At 51.5% G+C, this 17757-nt stretch overlaps 1 protein-coding gene across 4 annotated transcripts in view; it reads left to right on the forward strand.

Moving 5' to 3' along the window:
• Positions 1–17191, forward strand: part of RFX2 (regulatory factor X2) — a 70992-nt gene extending 53801 nt beyond the window's left edge. For all 4 annotated transcript variants that reach the window (XM_039355296.1, XM_039355299.1, XM_039355297.1 and 1 more), the window contains 11 exons: positions 2321–2440; positions 3769–3878; positions 7388–7506; positions 8879–8997; positions 9479–9630; positions 10117–10214; positions 12764–12913; positions 13670–13878; positions 14947–15100; positions 16502–16544; positions 16657–17191. In XM_039355296.1, the coding sequence (XP_039211230.1) occupies positions 2321–2440; positions 3769–3878; positions 7388–7506; positions 8879–8997; positions 9479–9630; positions 10117–10214; positions 12764–12913; positions 13670–13878; positions 14947–15100; positions 16502–16544; positions 16657–16751 (1369 nt within the window). In that variant the 3' untranslated portion in view covers positions 16752–17191. The remainder of the gene's footprint in view (positions 1–2320; positions 2441–3768; positions 3879–7387; positions 7507–8878; positions 8998–9478; positions 9631–10116; positions 10215–12763; positions 12914–13669; positions 13879–14946; positions 15101–16501; positions 16545–16656) is intronic.
• The last annotated feature ends 566 nt before the right edge of the window (positions 17192–17757 follow it).

Here is a 17757-nt window from a genome sequence, read left to right on the forward strand (position 1 = left end):
AATTGTCCCGCAGCGAATTGGCCATGGTGAGTTGTCCCATTCCAGTCTGGCAAGGGTTGGGGGTCGGGGAGAGACCCTGGAAATTTGGGGACTGAGTCCACTTCCGCGGGAAAACCCTGCCCCTTCGGCAGCTGCCATCTTACTTTTTTTTGCCCCCACCCCCCCAGATACCTAGCAGCTCCAAGCCCAGAAAGGCCGAGCTGGATTGGGAGTTCCATTTTGCGAGCCACTCAGGATGCTTTTCTGCTTCTGTACCGGCCTATTATTTTAAGCCTTTTTCTACGGCGTCCAAGCTGCTTTTCGAGAAGGATTTCCCGGCCTTTGCTGCGGGGGACTGTGGGAAAGTACAGGTCAAGAGACGGGGAGTCTCCTAAACCCTCGTGGGCATCATGTCACTTGCACGATGTTGTCAGAACGGAGCGTGACGTCACGGCACCCCCTCCAGGAGGAAGAGGGTAATGAGGATGGAGACTGCAGGAGTCCAATCCCTCCAGTGGGGGGAGCTCCCGAGATTTTTTTGACTTCCAAATGTGGTCGACTTAACAACCACAATCGGGACCAAAATTTCTAAGCAAGTCACTTGTTAAGTGAGTCGTACATCCCACCATTTTGCGACCTTTTTGAGCCAAGGTGTCGTGGTTCCAATAGATGAAACTCTTCCAAAGAACCTCGAGGCGTTGTTTACCTTAAATAATCTTTTATTCGAGAAACAAAGTACATAGTTGAAGCCAAAAACTAAATTCCCTTCCCCTGGTGTTCTGTCCCAGCCTAATTGTTAAATGTACAAGGACAAAACCCCTTTTGAGAAATAGGCTAGAGACTCAGAAGAAAACAAAACCCCTTTTAATATGGGTAACAAACCTGACAAATAGTCCAAAAACAAAAGCGAGAAAACACAATCCAAATGGAGGAAATTGTCCACACACGAAACACAAGGCAAAACAAGGAATTATTCACCGGCAATAGCAACAGAACATGATCCCATGAAGTCCTTTGCAACGGTTGCATTCAGCAACCAGCACCGTCTACACCTTTCCTTTTTATTAAGCAGCCTCAAGGCGTGGCTTCTCAATGCCTTCTCCTCCTGCCTTGGAGTTGCCCTATTGATTCCCTCTGACCTGCTCTAGTTAATTGAGCGTCTCTAATGACTTCCAGCAGTGAGTCCTCAGAATCTGACTCATCTTCTCCACACAGCTGTGTCTCATCCTCTCCACGATTGGAGGGGCCAGGCCAGATTGTGAGTCTTGTAAATCATCAGAGCCTCCCTCTGACTCTGATGGCTCTCCCCGGGTCCACTGGCTGGCACTGACTCACAACACCTAGATACAAAGTAACAAAGCACAATTCCCTCCTCCAAACAACAGTCATAAATCAAATTCCCCAATTAGCTTGAAGCGCTATCAGCTCTGGGCCCAATGACCTTGGGTTCCCACGGCTGAGCTATTATTGTTATGACTAGCCGGACTCTCATCCACATTCCCCCTCCCAGCAGCAACTAACTCTAAAAGCAATAATGCAGCGTTTCTCAACCTTGACAATTTTAAGGCATGTGGACTTCAACTCCCAGAATTCCACAGCCAGCAATGCTGGCTGTGGAATTCTGGAAGTTGAAGTCCACATGCCTTAAAATTGTCAAGGTTGAGAAACACTGCAATAGTGGAAAACGGATGCATTTCCATCTGTTGTCAAAGCAAGAACATCCGATGTTAGCAGCGTTGACGCACGGTTGCTAAGCGAATCGCATGCAGTCATTAAGCGAATCTGGCATCCCCCATTGACTTTCCTTTTCGGAAGCTGGCCAGAGGGGAGGGGCATCGCAAATGGCGATCGAGCGATCCCGGGATGCTGCAACGCTTCGTTTAAACTTCCTTTTTATTTTGGGGGGGCGGTTTTACAGTTTTGTACAGCCTCGAGTAGCCTGGCGAAAGAGGCAGCAAATGAATTTAACCACAATAACAATAATAACAATAACAACAGCTGATAAACAGAAGCCGCTTGCCAAGCACCCAAATTTTTGATCAGGTGACTGCAGGGTCATAAGTGGTGAAAGATCAGTTCACAAGTCACTTTTTCTCAGTCGTAACTTCGACCGAGTGGTTGTAAATCGAGGACAACCTGACGGGGGCGCCAAGGGGGAGACCCTTGGTGGTGCCAGCCTGTTACCAAGTGGGGGGGGGTGGCCAACGTCTGGGAAGGATTTTGGGGGGTGGATTTGCAGAGCCCTCTCCCCCTCTCCGATCAACCCCCCAAAGCCCGTTCCCGGGATGGCTGCCCCCACCTCTCTTCTTGAAAATAACCCATGGCCCATTATCCTCCGCAGGGGGAACTCCAAGTACCATTACTACGGGATCCGTCTCAAGCCAGAGTCGCCCCTGAACCGCTTGCAGGAAGATGCTCAGTACATGGCCATGAGGCAGCAGCCGGCCCACCAGAAGCAGAGGTAGGAGCCCGGCCCTTAGCGACAGCTCTTGGGCGGGGGCAAGTGGCTAGTCCTCATGAAACTGTTCGGAATGACAGAAGGCTTTTCAAACCGGGGCAGGAGAAGACAAACACACGGAGCCCGAAAGAGAATTAATTTCACGGTCTTCGGGTGGCTTCCTCAAAATGTTAAGTCAGGTGTGCAACTACAAGCCCCATCGCTTCAGCCAGAAAGCCCGTGTATTGCCGGCTTCCCTCAAGGAAATTGGGAGCTTCCAGAAGTTCCATCTGACCAGCTGTTTCCCCACACACACACACACACAAACTCACTCACACACAGCTAGGGATCAACCTATTTTCCAAAGCACCTGAGGGCAGGACAAGAAGTAACAGATGGAAACTTATCCAAGGGGACTCCAGCCTAGAACGAAGGAGAAACTTCCTAACCGTGAGACCAATTGATCAGTGGAACAACTTGCCACCAGTGATCCATCACCCAGATGGGTGATCCATCTCTGGAAGTTTTTAAGACGAGATTGGACAGCCGCCTGTCTGAAATAGGTATAGGGTCTCTTGCCTGAGCAGGGGGTTGGACTAGATGACCTCCGAGGTCCCTTCCAACTCTGAAATTCCGTGATTCTGTAAGGGTCTCCTGCTTGACCAGGGGGTTGGACTACATGACCTCCAATGTCCCGTCCAACTCTGAAATTCCGTGATTCTGTAAGGGTCTCCTGCTTGGGCCAGGGGGTTGGACTAGATGACCTCCAAGCTCCCTTCCAACTCTGTCATTCTATGATTCTGTAAGGGTCTCGTGCTTGAACAGAAGGTTGGACTAGATGACCTCCAATGTCCCGTCCAACTCTGAAATTCCGTGATTGTGTAAGAGTCTCCTACTTGGGCCAGGGGGTTGGACTAGATGACCTCCAAGGTCCCTTCCACCTCTGAAATTCCGTGATTCTGTAAGGGTCTCCTGCTTGGGCCGGGGGTTGGACTAGATGACCTCCAAGCTCCCTTCCAACTCTGTCATTCTATGATTCTGTAAGGGTCTCGTGCTTGAACAGGGGGTTGGACTAGATGACCTCCAAGGTCCCTTCCAACTCTGTCATTCTGTGATTCTGTAAGGGTTTCCTGCCTGAGCAGGGGGTTGGACTAGATGACCTCCAAGGTCCCTTCCAACTCTGAAATTCCATGATTGTGTAAGGGTCTCCTGCTTGGGCCAGGGGGTTGGACTAGATGACCTCCAAGCTCCCTTCCAACTCGGTTACTCTGTAAACCTTCTTTGCTCGAAAAACCTCCGCAGCTCCTTCTCAAGGTGAAAGCAGCCTCTTCCCCCCCCACCTTGTTCTGCAGGTACCGGCCTTCCCAGAGGTTGGACGGTGCAGCTGAGGGAGGGGCCGTCAGCTCCCCCACCCCGGAGGAGTCCGTGGCCGCCCAGTGTCAGCACCACCAGCAATACATCGGTGAGAAAAAAATTCTGCTCTTTCCGGCAGTCTTTCCAGCCCGGTGTGCCACTAAGTTCGTTTCACGGGACCCCAAAAACGCTTAAGATTTTATCTGATTTTGATTACGGTACTTATTAAATTTATTTCCCGCCCTCTCTCACTGTGCCGAGCCGGGGGGGGGGGGAGGAAAAAAACCCATTGCTTTGGGAGAAACTTGCCAGGGTGGAGGGGTGGGGGCGGCGGGAAGCTGAAGGCGTGAACAGGGCAGACCTTGGAGATGGATGGTGCGTAAATTTAATATATAAACAAATTTGCATCCCAGGCCAATGATTGGACTTGTGCAAAGCTTTGGAGCACAGCTATTCCTGCCGTTCCATTGAGGGACCGTTCAAAGTTGCAACGGCACTGGGGGAGGGGGGAAAAGCACTTATGACCATTTTTCACACTTAACGACCGTTGCAGCAGCGTCCCCCAGGATCATGTTCAAAATTCAGAGCTGGGCAGCTGACCCGTATTTACGACGGTTGCGGCCTCCCGGATTCACGTGATTCCCCCTTTGCAACAAGCAAAGTCAACGGGGAATCCAAATTCACTTAACGACCATGTTGTTACTAACTTCACGACTGCAGCGAGTCCCCTTAACGACGGTGGCCTCGTAAAATGAGGCCAAGTGGAAATTTGGGTCTCAGGTTTGGTTATTGAGGTTGGGGAGGAGGGGTTACCTGTAATATATTAACGAATAGTGGTAGTGTCATGATTCCGACAGATTAAACTCTTGAAAAGAACTTGAAGGCATTGTGTCAAGACTGCTAACATCAGATGTTCTTGCTTGCCATATATGAAGAAGTAAACCTATTTTATTTGGTCTGTATAGCACTTCTAGAGTTAAAGCAGATAATACTAGCCTAGTGGATGGGAAAATATGCTAGTTAATCATAAAAATGTCTGAGCACAGTGTTGCCAAGGTCAGTTGTAACAGGGGCACTTCACACTTCGCATTAATTGGAGAATGTGATTGATGACTATAAAATGAAGGAGTGAGTTATGCTTTGTTACGGGTATTTGGGGGAGGGAAGATTCAGTTTTTGGCTTAACTTTGTTAGTGCCAAAGCTATGCAGAAAATAAAGGATTCTTTAAGGTGAATAAGCCTCAAAGTTCTTTGAAAAGCTGCTTCTTTTCGGAACCATGACACATTGTTTACTTTAAAGAATCTTTTATTCGAGTAACATAATATCGGCACTACATAATCGAAGCCAAAAACTGAATTCCCCTCCCCTGGGCACATAGGATCGAAGGAGAATTCCCTACTCCAATTAACTGCCATAAATCACATTCCTCAATTAGCTTGAAGCACCGGCTTTCTCCTCAGCTCTCCAGCCCGCCCAAACGCTATCAGCTCTGGGCCCAATGTCCTTGGGTTCCCAGGGCTGAGCTATTATTGTTATGACTAGCTGGACTCTCATCCACATTCCCCCTCTCAGCAGCAACTAACTCTAGAACAGTGTTTCTCAACCTTGACAATTTTAAGGCATGTGGACTTCAACTCCCAGAATTCCACAGCCAGCATTGCTGGCTGTGGAATTCTGGGAGTTGAAGTCCACATGCCTTAAAATTGTCAAGGTTGAGAAACACTGCTCTAGAAGCAATAGTGGAAAATGGCTACCTTTCCATCTGTTGTCCAAGCAAGAACATCCGAGGTTAGCAGCATTGACAGGTAGATTATCCGTGGGCAGTGAGCGTCTGCCTAATTTGGCGGACGGTATAAACAAATTGGCCACATTCACAGGAACTACCTCGTACCGATCCTGATAACAACAGTGGCACACATCTATGGTGACTCTTGGTCATTCAGGTCGTAGCTATCCCAGGGATGCTTTTTTTCAGGAGGAAACTGGGCGTCCTTGTTTTTCCTTTGAAGACCTTTCGCTTCTCATCCAAGGAGCTTCTTCGGCTCTGACGGGATGGCGGGGAAGGGAAGAATTTTATATTCCTTGCAGTCATCTGCTCATTAGTTCTCTTTCTGAGAGTCGTTGAGGCCACCTGGAGGTTTATCTCTGTGTCCTCAGGGTCACCTGAGTGGTGCAAAGGGGTGTGCAGGATTCTTGGAACTGTCGAAAGGATTGTGTTGTAGACTGCAGACAGACATTGTCGTATCCCCCCTCCGTTTGTTGAGAGGGCTGTTCAGTTTGGACCTACATGCCCTCTTGGACCCCTCTCTCAAGCCAGCAGTCCCCTCTGTCCAAAATGTGGACTTTCCTGTCCTCGAAAGAGCAGACTTTGTCTTTATCAACGATCTGGACAAGGGGATAGATGGGGAACTCATCAAATTTGCAGACAACACCGAGCTGGCAGGAATAGCCAACACTCCAGAAGGCAGGCTTAGGATACAGGAGGATCTGGACAGACTTGAACACTGGGCGCTATCCAACAAAATGAAATTCAAGGATGAAAAAAGTAAGGTTCTACATTTAGGCAAGAAAAACCAAATGTACAGGTATAATATAGGGGGTATCTTGCTCAATAGTAGCAACTGTGAGAGGGACCTTGGAGTCCTAGTGGACAATCACTTACATATGAGCCAGCCGTGTGCTGCAGCTGCCAAAAAGGCCAACACAATGCTGGGCTGCATTAACAGAGAGATAGAATCAAAATCAGGTGAAGTGTTAATACCACTTTACAAGGCCTTGGTAAGGCCACACTTGGAATCCTGCATCCAGTTTTGGTCACCACGATGTAAAAAAGAGGTTGAGACTCTGGAAAGAGTGCAGAGAAGAGCAACAAAGATAATCAGGGGACTGGAGGCTAAAACATACAAAGAACGGTTGCTGGAATTGGGGATGTCTAGTTTAACGAAGAGGAGGACAAGGGGGGGCATGATAGTAGTGTTCCAGTATCTCAGGGGCTGCCCCAAAGAAGAGGGAGTCAAGCTCTTCTCCGAAGCTCAAGAAGGCAGGACAAGAAGCAAGGGATGGAAACTGATCAAGGAGAGAAGCAACCTAGAACTAAGGAGAAACTTCCTGACAGTGAGAACAATTAATCAATGGAACAGCTTGCCTCCAGAAGCAGTAAATACTCCAACACTGGAAGTTTTTAAGAAGAGACTGGACAGCCATTTGTCCGAAATGGTGTAGGGTTTCCTGCCTGAGCAGGGGGTTGGACTAGATGACCTCCAAGGTCCCTTCCAACTTTACTATTACTATTATTACTATTATTATTATTATTTTAAATGCAGACGGGTGGCTGACTCTGGTCCTGACGGGTTGGTTCTCTCTGTTGTGCCAAGCGCTTGTGAAGTTGTCGTTTTGTTTCCCCAATGCAGAGATCTGCCCACGGCTCCCTGCATTGTACTGCACACGCCACGTTGCTCAGTTTGTGTCTGGGTGTTTCGTCCTCGGGGTGGACCAGCTTCTGCCTGGGTGTATTCGTGGGTTTGAAGTGTTGCACCTATGTTGTGCTGGCTGCAGTGATAAACAAAACAAAACAAAAAAACCCTCCCAAATCATTTTTTCTTTCCCTTGCCCTGCAGATGTCACTCACGTCCTGCCCGAGTTCCCAGTCCTGAATCCGGACACCGTCCTCCTGCAGGAGGGGATCGAGACCAGCGACCTGCAGGCTCTGGAGCTCTTCTACCGCCGGCATTGCGAGGTGATTCTCACACACATCCAGGGGCCACCTTTGGAGGGGACCCTCCTGGGAGCCCACCATGTTTGCCTCGCCATGGGGCACCCGTGGGATGATCTCAGGAGCAGCTCTCTCTCTAAGTCTCCCCCATGACAACAGACAGGCAGACAGACAGAGAGAAAGAGAGAGAGAGAGAGATGATAGATAGATAGATAGATAGATAGATAGATAGATAGATAGATAGATAGATAGATAGATAGATAGATAGATAGACAGATAGATAGATAGACAGACAGATAATCGAGAGAGATAGATAGATAGATAGATAGATAGATAGATAGATAGATAGATAGATAGATAGATAGATAGATAGATAGATAGATAGATAACTGGTAGATAGATACAGACAGACAGACAGACAGATAATCGATAGATAGATAACAGATAGATAGATACATAGATACATAGATAGACAGACAGACAGACAATCGATAGATAGATAGATAGATACTGAGAGATAGAGAGAGGTAGATAGATAGATGAATGGATAGATAGACAGATAGATAGATAACTGGTAGATAGATAGATAGATAACTGGTAGATAGATAGATGGATAGATAGATAGACAGACAGACAGACAGACAGACAGACAGACAGATAGATAGATAGATAGATAACCGGTAGATAGATACCGGTAGATAGATAGATAGATAGATAGATAGATAGATAGATAGATAGATAGATAGATAGATAGATAGATAGATAGATAGATAGATAGATAGATAACCCTTATTGTCATTTTTTTACTGTGGGCACAACGGCACACATTAAAAATGAAATTTAGTTCCTTGCTCTCAAAGCATACACGTACCTAACACACATTTTAAACAAGCTATATGCAACATATGTATAGACCTACACCTGTGGTGGCGAACCTATGGCACGGGTGCCACAGGTGGCACTCAGAGCCCTCTCTGTGGGCACGTGCGCCATTGCCCCAGTCCTAGGCCTTCAGCTGGGTTTTATAAAACCTTTTCGCTTGAGGCCTCCACTGCCGTGTGCCCCCCCCCCAAAAAGGTTCAGTTAATCAATCAATTTCAACTTCTCGCGGGAAAAAAAAGGATCTCGCAAAGTTGGAATTGATTGATTGAACTTTTTAGTCCCACCTAGTCTGCCGTTACCCCTGCAGCCACGCCCACCCAATGGGCCACACCCACCCAATGGGCCACGCCCACCCGGCACCTGACACTACATAAGTGGGTTTTGGATTGCAGTTTGGGCACTCGGTCTCTAAAAGGTTCGCCATCACTGACCTACACCCTTACATATAAGCAGCATAGAAATATTGATCACTGTCCATCTAGATCTGATTTTGGGGGGGCGTCTGTCCCTGCAGGCCAACGTCGAGGTGGTGATGAGCCTCCAGCTGCCCTTCCTAGAGAAACTCTGGCGTTCCTTCTGGAATTCCGAATCCCTTCCGGGCCGGACGGGCACCGGCACCCCCGGGGCTTCCAGGTAACACCACAAGCAGGTGGCCTCGACTTACGACCGCAATTCCCCAGGTTCCCATTGCTAAGCGGGACAGTTGCTGAGCGGGTTTTGCCCCGTTTTAATGGCCTTTCTCGCCAGAGAAGTGACTCACCACAAGAGAGTCACGCGGTTGCTAACCGTTGACTTTGCTAAAGGGGGTCACTTGACCCTCGGGGACGCTGCGACCATCATAAATACGAGTCAGCTTGAATTTTGATCCCGCGACTGTGGGGATGCTGCCACGGTTGTAAGCATGAGAAATGTTAGTAAGTCACTTAATTTTCAACGCTGCCATCACTTCGGACGGTTGCTACACGAGTGGTTGTAAGGCGAGGACTGGATCCGTTTCAAACCCGCCCTGGAAGTGTAGGGGCCCCGGGCGCAGAGGTGAGCCTGGGAGCGGATTTTGAGGCAGAGGGACGCGAGACCCCTTTGACCGACGGGCTCTCCTGCCTTCCCTTCGCAGCGAAGAACCCTACGAAGCCGTCCTCCCCCGACACAAACTGATGGCCCTCTGCAAGTACGAGCTCGTCCTGGCCTGGATGCGAAGCTGCGACAACCTCTTGTACCAAACCCTGGTGGAGATCCTGATCCCGGACGTCCTCCGGCCGGTTCCCGGTGCGTGAAAGGGACGGTAACAGGAGGACCCAGACGGTTGGGGGCAAATAGGCGGGCTCGGCAAACCGCTTAGAGAGGGCTGTGAAAGCAGCGTGAAGCGGTATCTGAAGTCTTAGTGCTGGTGCTAAGTAACGAAATATTTGCAAGAAAACCACCAAGCTCAGAGAGCACCAAGCGCTACGTAGTTTCTCCCTGAGCTGGACGCCGCCTCTAGAACGCTGCTGATCTTCCCAGAGATCCAGCTTCGCCTAGAGGTCAGTCTTGAATCTGGCTAGTGCTGCAACAAGCAAGGATTCGGAGGGCGGCTAGATCAGGCCCATAGATCAGACTCACAGCTCCCTCTTTCTGCAGTAGCACCTCTTGCGGGCTGCCGTTGGGCCACCGTCCAAGATGGCGGACGTGAAGCTTCCACCGAGGGTCGGGCGAAAGTCTTCCCGTTGGGGCTCCCCGACTCGGCTGAGGCCGCTCCCTTCTCTTCCCCTGCAGGCACCTTGACCCAAGCCATCCGCAACTTTGCCAAGAGCCTGGAGAGCTGGCTGATGGGCGCCATGAGCGAGTTCCCGCAGCCCGTGGTGCAGAGCACGGTAAGCAAGCAGAGACGAAGGCAGAGGCCCTCCACGCCCGGGACGTGTGTATGTGTGTGTGTGTGTGTGGACCTTGTGGTCTCCCCAGAACAAAATCCCAACCCACAAGTCTGCAGGAACCTTCTCTTCCTGTTTTGAAAGGGGACACCGCCTTCTTCCCCTCTCAAAGACCAGCCCTAAAGGTCTGTGGAGGTTCTCCATCCTCCAGGTCACAGCTGTCCCATTTTTTTTTTCCAGGAGGCAACTGGACTTCAAAAGCCTCTTCAGCTCCGACGGGATGGCGGGGAAGGGAAGGATTTACACTCCTTGCAGTCATCTGGTCATTAGTACTCTCTCGGAGAGTCGTTGAGGCCACCTGGAGGATTGTCTGTGTCCTCAGGGTCACCTGAGCGGTGGAAATGGGTGTGGAGACTTCTCGGCTGCAGGATGGTTTTTTTTTCTGCCCTGGGTGCCTTCCCTGTGGAAGACGGGCGCAGGCTGTTGGGGACGAGTCCGTGTGGTCTGCATCTCAAACGGAAGCAGATTTACAGGAACATTGGGGAAACAAAACGAGCACTTCACAGGCGCTTGGCACAACAGAGGAGAACCAACCCACCAGGAGCAGAGTCAGCCGTCCGTCTGCGTTTGAAAGACAAAATCCGCTCTTTCGAGGACAGGAAAGTCCACATTTTGGACAGAGAGGACCGCTGGCTTGAGAGAGGCATCCAAGAGGGCATCTGGGTCCAAATTGAACAGCCCTCTCTCTCAAAAAATGGGGGGGGGATACGACAGCGTCTATCTGCAGTCTACAACACGATCCCTTCAGCAGCTCCAAGAAAGCTCCACACCCCTTTGCACCCCTCAGGTGACCCTGAGGACACAGAGATAAACCTCCAAGTGGCCTCAATGACTCTCTAAAGGAAGGCAAATGACCAGCTGTCTGCGAGGAGTATAAATCCTTCCCTTCCCCACCATCCAGTCAGAGCTGAAGAAGCTTCTGGGATGAGAAGGGAAACGTCTTCAAAGGAAAAACATGAGCCAAGGTGGCGCAGCAGGTAGAGTGCAAGTACTGCAGGCCACTTTAGCTGACTGTGTTCAGCAGGTCAGCGGTTCGAATCTCACCGGCTCAAGGTTGACTCAGCCTTCCATCCTTCCGGGGTAGGTAAAAGGAGGACCCAGATTGTTGGGGGCAATGTAAATATATATATATATACATTGCTTACTGGTGTACACCGCTTAGAGAGTGCTTGCACTTAAAGCGGTATATAAGTCTCATAAATAAATAAATAAATAAAATAAAAAACAAAGAAAGTCCTGGGAAAAAAGCACCTCTGGGACCAGCCCTAAAGGCTGGCTTGACCTCTGCAGCTGTAGCCCCTCCGACACGCAGTAGCACAGTAGAACAAGTGATCACAGCCTCAATACATTGTTAAATGTATTATTTTAACACAGGGTAACTCTGGGCGCCTTACAACATTACCGAGATAAAGCTATACAAAACCTATAGGCCACATAAATAAAATACTATAAAAGTCCAAGCTATTTCCCAAGGCGCCCGAAGGCAGGACAAGAAGCAACGGATGGAAACTAAGCAGGGAGAGAAACAACCTGGAACTAAGGAGAAACTTCCTGACAGTGAGAGCAATTAGCCAGTGGAACAACCTGTTGCGGGTCACCACCTCCGATATACACAACATAAATATGACCCCCCCCCCAGAAAATTGCATATACCCACATATATTCTATGACACAGAGTAACAACACAGTGTAGTTCGGATATATACATATACCAAAAAGAGAAGCAACCTAGAACTAAGGAGAAACTTCCTGACAGTTAGAACAATTAACCAGTGGAACTCCTTGCCTCCAGAAGCGGTGAATGCTCCAACACTGGACGTTTTTAAGAGACTGGACAGCCATTTGTCTGAAATGGTCTAGGGTTTCCTGCCTGAGCAGGGGGTTGGACTAGATGACCTCCAAGGTCCCTTCTGACATTATTATTATTATAATTATCATCATCATCATCATCATTATCATTACTATTATTATCGATCATCGCACAGTCAGCCAGATGTTCAGACTGGATTTGGCATTTTGTCTACCTATCGAGTCCTTACCCAGGACCTGGGATAGGCAGATGTGGATGTTTGATGGTATTACAGGTATCGTCGCAGGATGGAAGCAGTTCCTAGTAAGGCCGCCTTTTGCAATTGACTAATAGCGAATTTGTCAATGCCGATGGTGTTCAAGTGGTTATTATTATTATTAGGAGTGAGCTGAGATATATTACCGATATTATCAACCACCCCGTATTTAATACGCACGAGCCGTTTCTGTTGACCACAAATTTATCTAATCGCCCACATCCAAAGCCGAAGATTCTTTTCTCCCCCCCCCCAATCTTGGGCACACAAAAAAAAGTTTCTTTTGAATTATAATGTCAATTTTAAACATCCTGGCCGGGGGGGGGGTTCGTGAGGGTCCCTTTGCTGGTTGAAAGGAGCCCCCCCGGGGCCCCTCCCTGTCCCCCGCTTCCCACCCGGGGCGCCTGACGCTCTCTCTTCCCCCAGGTGAGCGTAGTGAGCGCCTTTGCTCAGACCCTGCGCAGGTACACCTCTCTCAACCACCTGGCCCAGGCCGCGCGGGCCGTCCTCCAGAACACCTCCCAGATCAACCAGATGCTCAGCGACCTGAACCGGGTGGATTTTGCCAACGTCCAGGTCCGTCCGGGTCTCGGGGTCTCCCGGGGGTGTGGGGGAGCAGGGAGGCGGGGCGCCTGGTGGCCCCGGGCACACCGCTGGGTGGGATCGTATTCCGGCGCGCCTGTCGGATGCCCCCTCCCCCGAGACTTAAAATTTGAGTTTTCTTTGGCACAAATGTTGAGAATGTTGAAATGAGGGTAGGGGGTCCTGGGTGGGAGCGTGGGGGTGCTCTTGCGGACGTTTCGTGACCCAGACAGGTGACCCCATCCATGCTAGTGAATGTGGGCCGCTGTCCCCCTCCCCCTCCTCCCTTCTAGCCCTGATGATGCTACCTAGTTGGGTAATGAAAAGTCTGCAGGAAAAGCACCAAGCTCAGAGATCACCCAGGACCCCACTGTCTTGCTCCTCCTCCTCCTCCTCCTCGTCTGCTTCCTCCACCCACCCACCCCTTCTAGCACTGATGACGTTACCTAGTTGGGCCATGAAACGCCTGCAGGAAAAGCACCAAGCTCAGAGGGCACCCAGGGCCTCACTGTCTTCCACCTCCCTCCCTCCTCCTCCTCTTCCTCCTCCTCCTCCTCCTCTTCTGCTTCCCCCACCCCCCCCCCTTCTAGCACGGATGACGTTACTCAGTTGGGTCACGAAACGCCCGCAGGAGACGCACCGAGCTCAGAGGGCACCACGTTCAGGGCTCCCTTTGGCCCTGAGCCACAGGTCTCTTCTTGAGCTTTCAACCTTCTCTGGGTGTCTCCCCCCCCCCTCCCCCCATGGCAGGAGCAAGCCTCCTGGGTCTGCCAGTGCGAAGAGGGCCTGGTGCAGAAACTGGAGCAGGATTTCAAGGTGACGCTGCAGCAGCAAAGCTCCCTGGACCAGTGGGCCAGATGGCTGGACGAGGTGGTCACCCAGGTGCTGAAGCCGCACGAGGGCGCGCCCAGCTTCCCCCGGGCGGCCCGCCAGTTTCTGCTGAAGTGGTCCTTCTACAGGTAAGGCCCCTGCCTCGCCCCCCCACCCCACCCAGCCCCTCCTCCCCCGAGGACCAGAGAGCCCTGCGCCCTTGTGGAGAGACATGGACCCGAGGGGGCAGCGAAACTGACCGGTCCTGCAGTCTGATCTGCTGGCTTTCTACTTGCGGAGGATTCCCTCACTTGGAAGAGCGTGTCGTTGCACCGTTCAGTTGGAACCCCTGCCCACACCCATGGATATAAACACGCGCGCACACAAATGATGATAATGCATTAGTTGTAGTGATGTGACCTAGTTGGGTCATGCAACATTTGCAAGAAACGGCCAAGCTCAGAGAGCACCAAGGACCCCACAGTTCTCCTCCTCATCTTCCTCCTCCTCCTCCTCCTCCTCCTCCTCCCCCTCTTCCTTCTCCTCCTCCTCCTCTTCCTCCTCCTCTCCCCACACACCCCTCCTTTCTAGCACTGATGCTGTTACCTAGTTGTATAATGAAACAACTGCAAGAGAACCACCAAGATCAGAGAGCACCAAGGATCCCACAACTACTCTTTCTCTTCCTCCTCCTCCTCCTCCTCCCCCTCTTCCTCCTCCTCTTCCTCCTCCTCCTTCTCCCCCCCTCTTCCTTCTCCTCTTCCTCCTCCTCTCCCCACACACCCCTCCTTTCTAGCACTGATGCTGTTACCTAGTTGTATAATGAAACAACTGCAAGAGAACCACCAAGATCAGAGAGCACCAAGGACCCCACAACTACTTTTTCTCTTCCTCCTCCTCCTCCTCCTCCTCCTCCTCCTCCCCCCCCCCCCGGTGTACCACTGATGCTGTTACCTAGTTGTGTAATGAAATATCTGCAAGAAAACAGCCAAGCTCAGAACTCTGAGTTCAACCCTACAAATATTCCCTTCTATCAGCGCGTGCGCGCGCACACACACACACACTTTGCTTGCAGAGAGACCTTCCCAGAGCAGAAACAGTCCCGTTTCTCTTCCAAAACCAGGATGGGGCCTCTCCCCCCCCACCCCCCACCCCGTCCCACCCACCCCCCAGCTCTCAGACTCAGCTGCTGGACCCTTCTTTTCTTTCCCCCTCAGTTCCATGGTGATCCGCGACCTCACCTTGCGCAGCGCCGCCAGTTTTGGCTCCTTCCACCTGATCCGTCTCCTCTACGATGAGTACATGTTCTACCTGGTGGAGCACCGGGTGGCCGAAGCCACGGGGGAGACGCCCATCGCCGTGATGGGAGAGGTGAGCGCCGGGCACGTCTTGCCAGCAGCCGCGCAGGGAGCCACCAGAATCCCTCTGGTGGCTGGGTGAATAACGGAGCTGGAGGGGACCTCGGAGGTCTTCTAGTCCAACCCCCCGCTCCAGCAGGAGACTTTATACCAGTGGTTCTCAACCTTTTTAATGCCGCGACCCCCCAACCGGTCGTAAGCCGAGGACGACTCCACCGGTCGTAAGTCGAGGACTGCTCGACGGGTGCAGCGCAGTTTGCAGAATGGGATTTTTGGCGGGCTCAGCAGGGCAGAGACAGCCTGGACCATTCCTATTGGCTTTGGAAAGCCAATCGAATCAGACTCTATTCAAGAGAGTCTCTTCTATTGGCTTTCAAAAGCCAACAGAATAAAAGGGAGTAGCACAGCTAAGGAAAAGGGGGGAAAAATGGTGGACTGCGTTGTTTGGCGACCCCCGTGAAATGGTCGTTCGACCCCAAATGGGGTCCCAACCCACAGGTGGAGAACCACTGCTTTATACCATTCTGGACAAATGGCTGTCTGGTCTTTCCTTAAAAACCTCCAGCGATGGAGCACCCACAACGTCTGAAGGGGGAGCAAGCAGGGGGAGCCGCGTTCTCCTTCCTGCTTCTGGGCAGGTGGGTTGGCGGAGTCTCTTGCAGGACAGTAATCATGGCTGGGGAGGCCTTTTGGGGTGGGGGAAGCGTCCCCCCCCTCCATCCCAAAGGCTGTCAGAAACCCAGAGAAACGCATATGGACAAAAGCAAGGTGGACGGCCAGCCAGCTGGATGATTCTCCCTCTTTAAAACTATCTGCCCAGAGGGAGTGGAAACACCTTCTCCCTTTCTGGAGAGGCCTGCTCAGTTCAGGAAGACCCCCCCCAACCCCCTCCTCACCCTTCGGCCTCCCAGTGCTGGCTTTGCACCGAGACAGGAATCTGAATTTGCTCTAGTGCAGTGGTTCTCCACCTGGGGGTCGGGACCCCATTTGGGGTCGAACGACCATTTCACAGGGGTCGCCAAACAAGGCTGTCCGCCATTTTTCCCCCCCTTTTCTTTGGCCACGCCCCTGGCACCCAGTGATGTATAAGTGGTTGGGGGTCACCACAATATGGGGAACTGTATTATGGGGTTGCGGCATTAGAAAGGTTGAGAACCACTGCTCTAGTGGCCCATATCTGGCGCTCGGGTGTCGCATGAGGGTGGAGGGTCGTTTCCGAGCTGGCGGGTCGGTTTCCGAACGTTTCGTTCCCAGGCTAGGCAACGTCTTCAGCGGCGTTTAGGGGGTGTCTGTGTCGTTGTTCTTCGTGTGGTCAGTAGGCTTTGTGATGGGTCAGCTGTGGGTGCGTCAAAGTGAGGGACTTGCGATGGGCCTTGGGAGCCCCATTGAACCCCCGTCGTCTTCTCTTTTCCAGTTCAGCGACCTGGCCTCCCTGTCTCCGGCTATGCTCGAGAAAGGTACGGATCCTCTGGCCCTCCTCCATGGGGAGGCCTCTTCCCAGTCCGTTGGGGAGCTTTCTTCCCCCATTCTCCCAGGTTAAGGCTGGGCCTATCTTTCTCTTTCCCGCAGACACTTTCGGCGCCCTAGGGCACGAGGCCGGAGCTTGCAAGCCCCAGGTGAAGCGCGAGCACAGCGACCCCGGCCCGTCCTTGCAGGAGATCTAGCCTCCGGCCGATGGGCAGGTCCTGTGCCCCTCAACCCCGACTCTGCCGAGAGTGCCAAGGCTTTCCGAGTGATGCCCTGTGAGGACTCCCGGTCCTTACAGATGACGTTGTGCCTCTTGATTCCGTCTCGTGTTTACGGGTCTTCGCCAAAGACGGGCCGGTGTCCAGCAAAGACAGAGAAGGTCCTCGGCAGTCGGCCCGGTCCTTCTCTTTGCAAGGGCCCCCGGCCAGCTCTCCTTCACCCACCCCCAACCCCCGTCCTCCCTCCTGCTCTTTCTCTCTGCCTTAACTGACTCCACTCACCGAGGGGAAAACCTGCCGAGGTGCCACTGTGATCCAAGTCTATACGTGTCAATTTTGCGCCTCGTGAGAGAAAGGGGGGTTCGTCCGGCGTCCTCGCCGACTCTTGCTAAATAAATTGACACTGTGGCCAATCGTGAGCATGCGTCATTGTCCTTGAATCTCTCTTTGCCTGTCGTCGCACACAGCTAAGTACCGTCTTCTCCTGGGCCCACATGGGTCACCGCTGGAGGATGGATACTCTAGGACAGGGCTTTTCAACCAGTGGTACAGGTACCACTTGTGGTACATTGGCACCTGGCAGGTGGTATGCGACCATCCTAGAAAAGTGGTAGCAGGGGAGCGGAGCTTGATTGAAGAGTTGAATTAAAAAGAAATAGAGGCTGCTGTGCATGAGTTCTCTCTTTCTCTTTCCTCTCCCGCTCTCTCTCTTTCTCTTTCTCTCTTTCCTCTCTTTCTCTTTCCTCACCTTCTCTCTCTCTTTCTTTTCCCTCTCTCTCTCTTTCTCTTTCCTCTCTCTTTCTCTTTCCTCTCTCTCTTTCCCTCTCTGTCTCTCTTCCTCTCTCTTTCTCTTTCTCTCTCTTGCTCTCTTTCCTCTCCCTCTCTCTCCATCTCTCTTTCTCTCTCTCTCTGTCTCTCTCTTTCCTCTTTCCCCCTCTCTCTCCCTCTCTCTCTCTCTCTCTCTCTCTCCCTGTCTCCGATCTTC

This window comes from Crotalus tigris, unplaced genomic scaffold (genome assembly GCF_016545835.1).
Source record: "Crotalus tigris isolate CLP2741 ecotype Arizona unplaced genomic scaffold, ASM1654583v1 scf7180000018656.1905471916:244674, whole genome shotgun sequence".
In the NCBI taxonomy this organism is placed as follows: Eukaryota; Metazoa; Chordata; class Lepidosauria; order Squamata; family Viperidae; genus Crotalus; species Crotalus tigris.